Source organism: Cydia splendana, chromosome 4, assembly GCF_910591565.1.
Source record: "Cydia splendana chromosome 4, ilCydSple1.2, whole genome shotgun sequence".
Classification (NCBI taxonomy): domain Eukaryota; kingdom Metazoa; phylum Arthropoda; class Insecta; order Lepidoptera; family Tortricidae; genus Cydia; species Cydia splendana.
In genome coordinates, this window is record NC_085963.1 from 10,407,229 (window position 1) to 10,422,119 (window position 14,891).

A 14,891-nucleotide genomic window follows, 5' to 3' on the forward strand; every position below is an offset into this window, starting at 1 on the left:
GTTAGACTATTTTATTCCAAATTTTACAGGAGTATTCCTAAAGATAAATAAGTAAATACGTGTTTCAGGTTTTTTGAAAATTGAACCCCTAAGAGGGGGAAAAGTCCCCAATAGGGTTGATATCTCAAAATATCAATATGGGTATCGTTTTCATAGTATTTTGAGACGCTAATAACAAAAATGGCATCAAAATTAAAATTAACGTAGCCGAAGTGAACAATCATCCCCTGGTGGGGGTGCAATGGGGTTGAAATTTCAAAATATCAATATGGGTATCATTTCCATGGTTTTGTGGGATTAGTTAGACTATTTTATTCCAAATTTCACAGGAGTATTCCTAAAGATAAATGAGTAAACACGTGTTTCAGGTTTTTTGAAAATTGAACCCCTAAGAGGGGGAAAAGTCCCCAATAGGGTTGATATCTCAAAATATCAATATGGGTGTCGTTTTCATAGTATTTTGAGCCGCTAATAACAAAAATGGCATCAAAATTAAAATTAACGTAGCCGAAGTGAACAATCATCCCCCTGGTGGGGGTGCAATGGGGTTGAAATTTCAAAATATCAATATGGGTATCATTTCCATGGTTTTGTGGGACGCTAATTACAAAAATTACAAAAATGGGATCAAAATTAAAATATAACGTAGCCGACGTGAACTATGGCCCCTGGTGGGGAATGCTAATTACGAACATAGCATAGACGGTTGTAACATACACGCTGATTTACAGCCACACGTGATCCAGACTTTTGAGAATTCAATCCCTTATAGTAAATTTTTTGAGCTACAAAATTATAAGATTACAAATACCTTCTAATAATTGAACAGTACACAAACATCGTTTTTAAAATAATTATCATCTTAAACGGTTTGTTTACATTCAAAATACCTAAAACCATTAAAGTACATAGATTATTAAAAAAACTCTCCTGCGCGTGCGAAGCCGCGGGCAAAAGCTAGTATTCAATAAACAGTAACTTGGCCCACTTTTCTGGAACTAGACGATTTCGTTATTAGGGCGAGCGAAGCGAGCCCTATCACTATTCGACGAACTATGCATTCTTGTGGTACACTTTACGGAAAAACTACTGCACTGTTGAAATTTAACAGAGTAATTTAAATTTATGTCTAGATGTGTTATCCAACATAAAAATATCATTTTATAAACCTAAAAAAATAAAATAAAGTAATAACACTTTGTATTACTACTAGCGCCATCTGTTGGCAAAATGATGAATTAACATTCGTGTTAATGTTAATTATTTATTTCTCTAACAGATGGCGTTAGTAGTAAATAAATAAATAAATATTGGACATTCTTATACAAATTGACTAAGCCCCACAGTAAGCTCAAGAAGGCTTGTGTTGTGGGTACTCAGACAACGATACCTATGTGGTGTTTTAAATTTCAATAATGTCGATGGCCCTTACGCCATTAACAACGATGAATACAAAAGTGGGTTAAAATTTTGGATTCAGACCCACCGCGCTTCGCTTGGTTTGATTCCCAATTTAGCAATTAAGTTTCTGTGAATACCTACTAGAACAATCAATCTTGCTCTAAGATATTCACTGCGGAGGTCAATTTACTCGTATGTTTTGTGACGCTGATGAACTGATAACTGATCAGTCATGTTGTGTTACCAAACTTAAATCGGGTATTTTCAGTTTGAGAAACAGGTTTGGCGCCATTAATTTATTACGTAAGACAATATCTTATTAAACAACTGTACCGATATTCGAAACCTAAGAATAATATTGAGAATGGCAACATTGTGTTGTCGGTCGTATTGTCCTTTTCTAGCATATACGTCCCTCTCTCTCTCTCACATTCCCACCACAGAGCAGTTGGTTTTGACAGGTGTTTGACAGTTACCGCCAAAACAAATTTCCAAGTCATTGGCTTGCTGTTTTTCCATCTGGAAGGTCGTGAAGCTAAACTGCTGGTGAGTTTTTGAATTTGTACCCCAGTTTAGCTGACTATATTGAAAAACAGTTTCTAACGGCTTTTGCCGTTCGAAATAAATATTTAAATTCAATTGTCCGTTAAACAATCTAGCAAATAAAAACGATCCGGAATAGTGATGTGCAAGTGTTTTCAAAGGCTGCCTGCGCGCACCGTGGCTATGCCAATGAAAATACTAAAACACATGTTAGAAAACACATCGAGCTGGTAAAGCGTGCACGTGTCACCATTATAATTTAATTTTATACCTACATTAAGTCTCTTCAGAGTCTTGTTAGTTTAAATCTTTGTGTGTGTGTATAATAACGGTTGAAATTTTAATACTTAAATGGTGACCTGTGGAGGCATACCCTTCAGTTTTCAAGTGATTTGTGTTTTCGAATACGAAAGGATCGGATAGTTAATACGTGTTACGTAGAACCTACGTATGAAGGTAGAAGCTCATAGACGTGTAAGTTTTATCTGTCCAAGTATCTATCAGCAATTTGTCTTTTTATCCCGTTCCGGGTTAATATAATATTTATTGCAAAATTTATTTTTTGGTAATAAACTTGCTGATAAATAATGTGTATCCGCTTAGGAGTCGACGAAGCCCCGCTTCGCGGGGCTTCTATTTCCGCTCTGAGGGACACAAGGTAACGAACAAACCTACATCGCAAACATTGCATTTATTTTTGTGGAAAGTGAGTACTTCGGCAGTACATAAACTTAAATCTGACTAGACATAGAGAGAGATTAGCATGGCTCTGCGCAAGAATGACATGCGAAATCGTGAAGTATTTCACTCTTTATCTACCAACTTATATCTCTCCAACTAGATAATTGATTTAAAAAAAAAAAAAAAAAATTGGTTAAAATGTAGGTAGGTACCTACTTAAATAAATAACTTAGCAGGTACTTACAGCCTAAAAAGGTTAAGGAAAGAACTCTTGCATGTAGTTGCTATATGTGCTATTTTGGATTTGAATAATTTGATTATTAATTCTATACGTAACTACATACAAGAGGGTCAATTCTTAAGCCTACCTACCTACCTACATAAATAGTACACTTGTAAACGTTTCAAATAAAATCGGAAGCCTGTGATTTGGAAGGGCATTAACGATACGGGAATCTTTAGATTGATTCATTGACGAAGACGCATGGTTTGGTTCATATTGTCAAATTATATTAGTTAACTGTAGAGTTAAAGTTTAGTTTTGGCAAATCTGCGCGTCACCGTGAATGACACTGTCTAAAAGTGCCTGTTAAAGCCTGCTTAAAGCCTTTCACCTTGTCGAGCAAGGAACCCGCAACTAAGGGAATATTACCCACAGGGTATTTGATTTGAATGATATTCTTAAACCTATGTCTGTTATGGTTCCACCTGCGTGAGGTGTGCCTAAGAGAATCTTTTATTCGTTCACAAACTAACGTCATGTTATTTGTGATAAAACCAATATATTATGTACCTATCTAAGCCTGCGCAAGGCTGCCATGTTTCCACCTGCGTAAGGTGTGCCAAAGAATCTTTGATTCGTTCACAAACTGACGTCAAGTTATTGATGATGATATTATAACCTATGTAAGCCTGCGCAAGGCATGTCAGACATATTCACAGAAATATAAATGATATGGTTATAACACAAGCGAGCGAGTAGGCCACAATCAGAAAAATATTACAAAGATGAATTTGTAAATATCTCCTCTTAGAGAAAGTAAAAAGGGTTTAAAATAATGTTTTGAGTAAAAATCAGTCGAAATATGCAAGGCTTCGTTATTAGAGTTTTCATTTCTGTTTACCAATCTATTCTAAGGGTCCCGAACACCCTGTTGGCTAAACCCAAAATTGGGTTAATTAACTGTGGTAAAAGTGAAAACTACTTACTATTTACAATAACATTTCTAAAATCATAAAAGGTAAAAAAATAACCTAAGATTCCAGGCCTATCTCGACTCATTTTTATTTTAAAGATGATAAAATCTTTACAACCTAATATATAAATAAAATTGTGGTCTGGAGACGCTAAGCCTCATAACTTGGGCGGCATAGATAATACTAAGAAATTTAGTCGCTGAATTTCGACTATAAGCCCAGGCAGAATATTGATAATTAGAATAAGGAGTGGTCAATCCTCCAAGGTCCAGATAATCTGTGGACTCTAATTAAATCAGGCTCGGTAAGCTCACGACACGACAGAGCTTACGATTCCATTCTGAAATAAGCTATGTTTACAATATATATTACTCATAGTGTGAAACAAACAGCCTGCTCAAGGTGTACAAAAGGTCCGTTTAACGGCCCTATGAATATCTAAAAACCTTTGAAGTCTAGGCCTGCTAAGGCAGACTAGAAATAAATACATATGATCCCAATGTAAAAGCAGCTCACAGTTGCATAAATTATATTTGCCTCGAGAGCACTAGTCTTTCAGTTAATATGTTTACGAGTACCTACCTATGTACACGATATGACCAAGGTTACCTACCTATTTAATTATTATATCCCTGACTGCCATGGTATGGGAAATTATTATGTGCTGGCGGTGCTGCACAAGCATGTTTGAAATAAAATATACAAAACTGGCCTAACGGGCCTTTATGAATTATGTATTTTACACCCTTATGTCTGTATTGTGACCCTGGAAGTTTTAAACCACCTGTATCGTAAGTGCTCCCATGCACGGATTAAGTTTATTATAAACTACCCATGCCCTAACCTCAAGGGCAAGTGCTTCTATGCACGGACCAGATACTGTTACCGCTTAATTCACTTATCATGACTTGTCATAGTTTGATACTACACGTTTAACAAATTTAAGAACGTGGAATGTACCCACTACAAAAGGTTTTTTAAAAACAGTGACTGGATGGTTTGCACGAAAGGTTCTAGCACAACTTCTGGGCGGTCACGCCTAGGGCATGACCCTCTAGTTCTCAATTTATACAAAATTATAGCATTAGGATACTGTTCGCTTGCACAATAAAATAGAGAAACAGGAGCACGCCTTGCGAAAAGGCGAAGCTATTTTGAAACGCCAAACTTTCAAAAATGGATTGAAATATGTAAATATGTCTTTGGTGTGGAACATGTACACCCAAACAAATGCAGTCATTTATTATATGTTGGCAAAACTCTGCCAAAGTGTTAGTCTGTCTGTACAGCGTAACCTGAAGGCATCAATGCACAATTGCACATGAATCTCTTGAAACATGGTGGATTAATTAATTTACACCCCGCCTGTGTCTTGCTCTTACAAAATCCACAAGTTAAGGACCTCAACCTATCTAGGTACCCTTCTTGCCCGAGACCTGAAAAAATGTTCACTATTCTCATGCAGTCAAGTGTCGGAAAACTATCCACACACTTAGCGCTACTGTATATCTAAAAAGTCTGCCTTCCAGGAGGCGGGATGCTAATAGACTAGCCTATATAGTAGGCCAGAGATATAGTATTCAAAAGCACACTGCTCCAAATCCAGTAATATTATATGTATTTCAAAATATAAAATAATTGACAATTCGGCGTATATTTGATATCAAAAAGTTACAATTATGCTTAGTTCATAAGGAGGATAAGTATACATAAATATCAAATAGATTCGACAAAGTGTTGACTCTAGCATTGGATGAAATAGGTCCCTCTTAAAGGGCATCTGCGCTGTTGGCTTTGTGCCCACGGGTGTCCGTCAAAAGGTCGGGGACCCCATGGTCCGCACAGTTATTGCAAATAATGTATGATCACTAAATAAACACACAAACTTTCATTTTGGTTAAAAACACATATGCGATGAGCTAAGGTTTCGAATTAAGTACCTTATTCTTAATAATTTACACACTGGAAAGAGGAAACTGAATATTCAGAATTAAGCAATGCTATGAATGGTTTACATAAATTAAACCACTTTAGCGTTCAGAACCAATCAAGCTTATGCCTACTAGTAGGCACCAGATAAGGTAAACTACTCTTACTGCATATATAGAAATTAATGAGTACAATTAAGGTCACTTGATGATAGCTAAACATGAATATAAGCAGAATGAGCCTGCACCTTTACAAATATAATTGATAAGGTTCTGTGGCATTTCTATATTAACCATTTGAACGCCAAGAGCACCAAAAAACGTCATAACTAGGCGTGCCCACATGAGTGTTATGTTATGGCTTAAGCTCTCAAAGTAACCTTCACAATTTTAAGTAAGGTTTGTTTAGGTACATTAGCTCGCGTTCGCGTTAGTAAAGCGTACAAAGGATTAAATGCATTTTATAGCTATAACCAAGTATATAGCTCACACTGACTCACAGTCATTAAAGGAATTCAGTAATTCCCTATGACATTTTAGTAAGTAGGTACCCAATATTAACTTTGTGGGTAGTGATAGTGAATTATAACGAATATTTAAAATATTCGTCTACTTAATCCTGAGGGATTCTGGAAATAAGAAAGGTCTTGTCCTTGTTATATTCCTGCAACTGCTTACTTTACTAGATGATTATTATCAAATTTGTTAATAATTGGGAGTTATAAATAAAAACTACTCGAGTACTTTATGATTTTATTCTTTTCATACTTGAATTACATCACTCCTTACCACAGATGTTGTATGCTCCTTGAAGAGTAGACTGACTTATCTCATCTTCTTTTACCTAGTTTTCACATACTAATTAAGCATAGCACCATTGTGGTGACTCATTTTTTCTCTTTGAACATTTATAAGTACATTAAGTACGTATATGAAATGTAAAGTTAGTAACATAATATAATGGTATATCAAATTGTATGCTTTACATAATACCTCTCTCCTCACAGGTGTTAAAATAAAGGGTGTACTACATAATTAATTAAACACACGTAATATAATAATATTACATATACATAATAAGTACATGTATAATCACATTGGCTTGGCGTCTTCCCACCACCAGGCGATAACAAACACGTCTCAATATTATTCTTAGGTTTCGAATATCGGTACAGTTGTTTAATGACAGCGTTTTACACAAAAATAAAACGCTAATTAAATAACTTACCATATTCGAAACCTAAACTTTTAATCCTGCCTGGTGTAAATATGTATAATTTTGAGACAATGACTTGGAAATTTGTTTTGGCGGTAACTGTCAAACACCTGTCAAAACCAACTGCTCTGTGGTGGGAATGTGAGAGAGAGAGAGGGACGTATATGCTAGAAAAGGACAATACGACCGACAACACAATGATGCCATTCTCAATATTATTCTTAGGTTTCGAATATGGTAAGTTATTTAATTAGCGTTTTATTTTTGTGTAAAACGCTGTCATTTTTTCTTACAAGGGGGAGGGAGGGGGTTTTCATAGTTGTTACGTAAGATCACAAAGATGCGTTTTTTTTTTAATTTCTATGTAAATATGACGTTTAAAATACATAATAATAATACATACTTCCACACTCTATACCGGGTGTGGCCTGTAACATGAGCAAATAATTAAAACATAGATTGCACTCCTCAAACCGTGACACTTTTGTTCTACAACTTTTAAAAATTATGAAGTATTTAGACTCCCTATTTTTCATACAAAATAAATATTATCTTCAATGGACGCCATCGCCACGCCATATCATTGTGATTGGCGTTGCTTGCCACGCCTTAAACATAACAAAATTCGCAATACATTGCGTCTTAGAATAAACTTTAAAGTGTATTAAAAATCAAAGTTATTTTTAAAAGTATCTGAACAAATGTTGGTCAGTATGAGGAGTACAACCTACAGTTTAATTTTTTGCTCATATTACAGGCCACACCCGGTATATGCTATGAAACACGGTGCAGAGTTAGCTTAAACGAGCTCAAGTACCTTTGTACTGGTACAAATATCACATTCGTAAAAAAAATATTTTTTTAAATAAACACTGGGACTCCCTCTGGTCGCATAACAACTTTTGTCATATTTTTAATTGTCATAACACTCTGTGCATAAAATTGTAAGTCATAAAAATCTTTAGACAAAATTATTCTTGAGCATAACTGGGTTTTTGTCATAAATGAGTTATGTCATAATTTTTATAGTCATTAATTTAATTCGCATAAAATTTTCAGTTATCTACTTGATATCCATAATTGTTTTTCGTTCGAAGTATTGCAGTGCATAGTATTAATATAGACATAAAAAATTAAGTCTTGTATTTAGTGGTCATAATATTATGTTTTTTTTCATAAATGTTACAAAGCATGAATAATAAATATGTATGGTTGTGAGCAACCTATGAAGCAAATTTATATTACTTTAGTCATAAATGTCTTAAACATAACCACACAAAGACCGTATAAAAGAGGAGATCGAAGGAGACGAGCCCCCTCCAGTAGGAGAAACGGTTTTATAAAAGAAACTAATCATAATAGTTAGGTTAGGTTCGTTAGGTTTCTTCAGATGCCCGAAGGGCAAACTACGTAGAAATAGGAGCCCCGCGTGAGCGGGGCTCCGTCGATTTAATTGTTTGGATTGGACGGAGATTAGGGTAAAGGTTTTTTTTGAGGAGTTGTTGAGAGGCTAAAATTAGTTTCTTAAATTATTTACTCGTATGTAAACCATTATGGTTGAAAATTATTATGCTACAAAACGTTATACGTAAAAACAATCTAAGTATCGATAAATATGCTTTTAGCTGGTATGACATTTAATTCATTATAATCAAAACCTATATGCACAAATAATATATGACAACTGCTGAGTATGTCATCAAATATTATGGCTAAAAATGTATGACACAATATAATATGGCTTTTCATTTGTATGCGCAATGATGATTATGATACAAGTTGTTGGGCGCATCAAAGATATGACCTAAACTTGTATGCAACCCAATATGGACCCATAAACACTATAACAAACCAAACGTGTAGGTACTTACTCATTCTTTAGATTCTTACGTAATATATGGTAATATAGGGGGGTGGGAGAAGGAGGGGGTCAGCCTATTCTTATTATTTCTTACATAATAGGGGAGGGAGGGGGTCAAAAACTGGCAAAAATTGTCTTACGTAATTAATGAATGGCGCCTTTAGTGTTACTATTGCTTGGAACTGCTAAAAATAAATAAAGATAAGCATATTAATACAAACTTCAGTGACTTAGGGCCGACACACGACTGCAACTTGTATGGGAACTACACGCCGGCTGCACGCCAATTGCAACGTTGGCGTGCAGTTCAACAAAATGACCCAGAACCCTGGCAGTTCCTAGTGGAACTCAGGTTTGGTGCAACAAAGGCACTTTATGTTTTGGTCATCCGACTCATCATGATGAGTCCCAGATAGTACCCAAGATAGAGGTGATGCTGAACCCTGGCAGTACCTAGTGGAGCAGTTGGCATCCTTACAAAAAGTACTGGGCGACCGTGTAGGATGTAATAAGCGCTTATCAAATTGTATTACGTGTGGATGATATTGGCAATTTGATTTTGTCGTCTGGACACGTTTTTAATGGACAAAGTAAAAGCTGTAACAAACAGGCGTACCGGACAGCAACCGGGGTCCGGTTAGTATATTTCTGTCTTTCTCTCACTTATAGTTGCGTTCTTAAAGGCCGTAACACACTATCGCACCGCACCGCGACCTTGGTGGGTCGCACCCATAAGTGAGAGCGAGAAACAGATATCTCTTTCCCGCTCTCACTTATGGGTGCGACGCACCAATGTCAAGGTGCGGTGCGATAGTGTGTTACGGCCTTAACGGACTTATTACGTACCCATCCACTCGATCGAACATGAAACAAGCTTCGAATTGGATCAAAGTCGCGGTCCGGTTAGGTACGTTTAGGTAGAAAAACTCCGCGAGCTCTTACAAAGCTCTGCTTTTTGCTAATAGGTAATGACGAAATTACCTAGCACTTACGCCGCCGCTAAGACGTTCCTGTACCGACTTGTTTGACATCCGCATCCGCATAAGCTCCGCATCGATTTTATGCGGATGCGGATGTTGAAAATAATGCGGAAGTTCCGCGGTTGCGGATGCGGATGTTCGCAACATCCCTGGTGTGGAGGCACGTGGAGATGGAGGGCCCTTTGCTTCAGCGTCAAGTGACTCCTGCTAAACTTTACAGCGTGGTTTTTCAACACTCTAGGCCTCTACAAACCTTAACAACAAATCGTATGCGATTTTAGGACCTATTTATTTACACATTGATTAGGTAGTGTATGACCCCTCGCGTTGAATGATGGTCTAAACAGGTCAATAAATACATTGTCGGCTAAACACGTTCAAAGAAATCAATTGATTGATCAAAAGCCGCGATGTATCAACAATTGCATGCGATTTGTTGCAGGCGAGTAGAAACCTTTAGCCATTACATATTTTGCACGGTGAATGCAGATCATACCAAGCAATTTTTACTATGGGACCATCATGAAATGTAAAATCAAGCCTAATGTAATAAACACCTTAGCTATTGCTTATTAATGTTCAATTAGTATATCAACCGTTGAACATTTTGGAACAATAATTAATTAGAAACCGCGAAATTTGTAAATTCGATTTCGATTATAAAATGGCACTACCCTATCGATTCATCGATATTGCCCTTTTCTCGGTCGAGTCGAGACAGTCGAGACGACAAATCTCATTCGTAATCATTATTTCCATTCATTCATATCCGAAACGTCATACTGAACCAAACCAAACTTAACTTGTCAAAATTACTAACAACACGAAACCGGATAAATTCAAAAATGTGAAAGTAAATAATAAATAGAAAATGTACACTACGTACGCCTTATATAGAACTGTGATATTTATTTAATAATGCAACATATCTTAAAAAAATGACAAGCAAATTGAATTCGGTCGAGTTATACTTTTACTTCAGTTTATGGATTTTTGCTAATTTATTTTCTTTGTTTAAGTTATTTCAGGTTCAGAGTGGTAATTTATATTTATTATAATATCAATATTACACTTTAGTAATTTCGCTATAGATCGAAATAATATCTTTTTGTTTTCTAAATACCTTAAGTTCCGGCATAAACACAAGCCTATAAGATACTGTTTTGCAAATTTATAGTTAGAGTGCCGACGATAATAATTATATTTGTCTCTAGTTATAAAGAACAATAAGATACTATACAATAATAAGTGTATATATACAATACCAAATTAATTCATAATTTTGGTTTTTGTGTCCCTTGGCGAAGCCTGTGTTGCTGATCACGAACTATGAATTGAATTGATGACTTGTTTCTGCTATTTTTTCATGCATCAACTAAATAACTCTCGATTTATTCATAATTTGTTTCAGAATTGTTTGGTAATAATGAAAAACCTAAATGGCCAGATCTGGTGGATGGCTGGAGCTTTCTGTCCAGGCACAGAGATGTTTCAGACCTTGAGTGGAGTTGTTGGAAATATTTCTTTCAAAGATCTTGGTACTACCTGATATTTCAATTTGTCATATCTGAAATGGTCCGCACATTTAACATGAAATATTTAAAATATTGGTATATATTATCAAGTATTATTTACATGCTAGCCTATACGGGCATTAAACAAATGACCCTTGTTGTTTTTCAACCGATAATATATCTAGCAGTAATCTTCTATGGAGGTGGAAAAACCATTCTATGGACGCTTAGTATTGGTTTACTATTTTGCTTTAATGTTATGAAATACAAAAACTTCTTTTGGGATATTTTTGATGCCGAACATTTTTATGATGAAGAGATATATTTGACGCTAGTATGTACGTCATGGATTGAACTGAGATGCATCAGTTTCTGCATTGACTACATAGACATGAAACATAAACTGAATGTCACTAAAATTGATGTTGTGACCAACATGTTAAGTTACATATTTTACTTGCCCCTTATGCATACTGGACCTATAGTGCTATATGAAAATTTTGAAAAAAGCTTACATGTTAAGAGCAATGATATAACAAAGAGAATGAAGAGATTCATATGGGACATGATTCTATTTTCAATATATACTTTTCTACTGGATCTAGCTTTCCATTATATTTATTTTTATGCTATGCAGAATGAAATAGAGGTAAGATTATGTTTTTTTTTAAATATAATTGTAATATTTTGTATGTGCCTATTTACCAAAATAATATTTTCATTTTTTATATCACTACACCTTATTAAACAGTCCTGCCTAGTCTGTCTGCCTGTATGTTCGTAATACTACTGAACACATTTTTAGGAATGGAAGGTTTTGGTGTATAAAATAAAATAAAAAAAATAAACAAGCCCTTTATTCATTGTAACGTGTTTACATAAAAAATTTAAAATAAAACTATGACTTATAATATGTGTTGTTACTAATGAATCCCTAGTGGGTAAAGGCCTCCTCCATTGCTGCCCATTTGTCCCTGTCTTGTGCTGTCGCCATCCAGTCTGTGCCGGCTGTTCTTTTTAAGTCTTCCTCCCAACGCATTTGTGGTCTGCCCCGGCCTCTTTTGCCAAGTGGACCTCTCCATTTGGTGACTATTAATGTCCATCTCTTATCTGTAAGCCTTGCTGTGTGGCCTGCCCACTTCCATTTTAGTCTTTTTGCATAGCTCAAGGCATCTGTTGCTCATGTTTTTTCTCTTATTTTTGAGTGTCTTATTTTATCTGTTTGTTTTGGTGTATAATTTGATAAATAAATAAATAAATATTATAGGACAATTTTACACAGCTTGACCTAGTCCCACAGTAAGCTCAATAAGGCTTGTGTTAAAATTTATTTTGTGTAATCCATGCGAAGCCGGAGCAGGTTGCATGTGTTGTATGTGTTAGGTGGAACTATTTCTGGAAAGCTTGCTACTACAAGTGTTCTTAGATTTTTTTTCGAGAAATTTTTCAAAAAACAGACTTCTAGTATTTTATCAATATCCTCATTTACAACCCTTATTAGTTATAAAATTATAAATTGAACTCAATTTACAGCCATACTACAAATGGATGGCTAGTAAGGTAATTAAGCATTATTATTAAGAGATTATTAAAAAATATTAAAAGGCACAAGAGTTTCTCTCTCCTGGTCATGCATAATGAAAGCCACGATGGGAAATAATTACAAAATGCTATAGAAGAGATTTTTTCTTTTTACCTTGAAAATGTATAATTACTGAAGAATATCCCTTTTTCGCTTGTATCGTTTTACCTTAAAGACTAACCATGTAGGTACAGATCAATCATGAAAAATATATTGTACCTACAGTCAAGGATTGACAAAGTGCCAAGAATATGTACACACTACCTTACTCCTTAATACCTTAATGTATCAGCAATAAGGTTGTATATACATGTGCTAAAAGCTTTGCCAGTTTGCCACAAAAGAAAGGTTAAAGGTTACGGTCATCACTGACCTTATATTATATCACACATTTGCATATATTATTAAAACCTTTTCTCCATGTCTTGCATGGTGATCTTGATCTCCCCAATAGACATTATTTAATTATTAAACAATGATGTAAGAGAGATCATCTGACTTACATATTTTTATTTTCAGGCAATCACAGACCTCCCGACCATGGCTCTATGTGGCGGAGGGCTATGGATGGGTTTGGAGTTCCACATGAAATACGTCATATTCTACGGCACTACATCGGCATTCGCGCGGCTAGACAATATAGAAGCCCCGCCGAACCCAAGATGTATAGCCAGGGTACATGTGTATTCACACATGTGGAGATATTTTGATGTTGGACTGTACAAATTTTTGATAAAGTAAGCATTCAACTACCTTCTGAATCATTAAATTTAAAATTCTCTTATAGACCATTTAAAATCTGCTCCCACTTTAAGTGGAGGAGGTTCTGCTTAGCATCATGTATTCTGGACTGCGCCAGACAGCAATTACGTATCTACCGTGATAGATGGCTGACATCGGATGACACGGATCACAATAAGATAAATAAATAAATAAATATTATATAGGACAATTTTACACAGATCGACCTAGTCCCACAGTAAGCTCAATAAGGCTTGTGTTGTGGGATCTAGACGACGGTATATATAATATACACAAATATATATATACATAGAAAACATCCATAACTCAGGAACAAATATTTGATATTAGTGGATTGTTAAATGTTATCATTTGACAACCTAGCAGGCCTAGCAGTCATGGAGCGCCCATAGTATTGTTTCCAAAAACTTATTAACAAATAGCACGCTTGATAAGGTAGAGGGAATATATTTCCCACATGATTTTGGATTTTATTTCACAGTGATAGGGTCCAACTTTGCATAATTTCTGACACCCTCATGTCTTATAAAGGGTTAAAATATCGTGTAATGATATACATATAGCTAGTGGGACCAGTAGGTATACAATGTAATACCAAAATAATCTTGGCTAGTCTAGCCAATGATCAGAATAACACTTATTATTTCACATTAATTTCAGATACATCTACAAACCCAGCCTCAGCGCAATTCCAAGATATATAAATTTACCGGTGACAATTCTCAAATTGACTGCATCATTTTTTACGTTTATATTTATCTTTTTCTGGCACGGCACTGTCTGGGACATATTTGTTTGGTCGGCACTTAATTTTATAGGCATTACATTAGAACAACTGGGTAAATCTGCTGCAACCACTGAAACATATAAATGGTTCAAGAAAGAAGTGTTACGAACAAATGAAATGGAGATACGATTTTTAGCTATGGCCTGCACTCCTCTATTGATAATGTCGGCTATATCGAACTTTTACTTATTTGCGGGTAGTAAGGTAGCCAATATATTTTTTGCATGTTTCCTTCAACCTTCTCCGTGGAACTCTGTCATAGTAACTTTAGCGATGTACAGTTGCTGTCACGTTTCTATAGCCCTTCAAAACGTCCCTTCCAGAACATATATTGATTACGAAAACTCGAATTTGAAGCCCGCAAAATTATCCAAAAAATGTAATGAGTAAATGTAATTTTCGACGTAGCAGAATAACTAGCGGAGCCACAAGGGGCACA

General features: G+C 35.5%; 1 protein-coding gene and 1 non-coding gene across 2 annotated transcripts; both read left to right on the forward strand.

Annotated features, from left to right (window-relative positions):
- Nucleotides 1–2,654: 2,654 nt before the first annotated feature.
- LOC134790247 (U6 spliceosomal RNA) lies at nt 2,655–2,758 on the forward strand. Its single transcript, XR_010144177.1, has one exon. It is a non-coding gene; the product is annotated as a U6 spliceosomal RNA (small nuclear RNA).
- A 7,784-nt stretch (nt 2,759–10,542) lies between these two features.
- LOC134789866 (protein-cysteine N-palmitoyltransferase Rasp) lies at nt 10,543–14,842 on the forward strand. The gene is made up of 4 exons (XM_063760538.1): nt 10,543–10,845; nt 11,219–11,970; nt 13,423–13,640; nt 14,326–14,842. Exons 1-4 carry the CDS (start codon nt 10,746–10,748, stop codon nt 14,840–14,842), a joined length of 1,587 nt encoding a protein of 528 aa, XP_063616608.1. The 5' UTR covers nt 10,543–10,745.
- The last annotated feature ends 49 nt before the right edge of the window (nt 14,843–14,891 follow it).

Coding starts and splice junctions, on each gene's coding strand:
- LOC134789866 (XM_063760538.1), top strand. CDS start 10,746: ATGACAAGCAAATTGAATTCGGTCGAGTTATACTTTTACTTCAGTTTA. Junction 10,846..11,218: donor GTTATTTCAGGTTCAGAGTG/GTAATTTATATT, acceptor AATTTGTTTCAG/AATTGTTTGGTAATAATGAA. Junction 11,971..13,422: donor CTATGCAGAATGAAATAGAG/GTAAGATTATGT, acceptor TTTTATTTTCAG/GCAATCACAGACCTCCCGAC.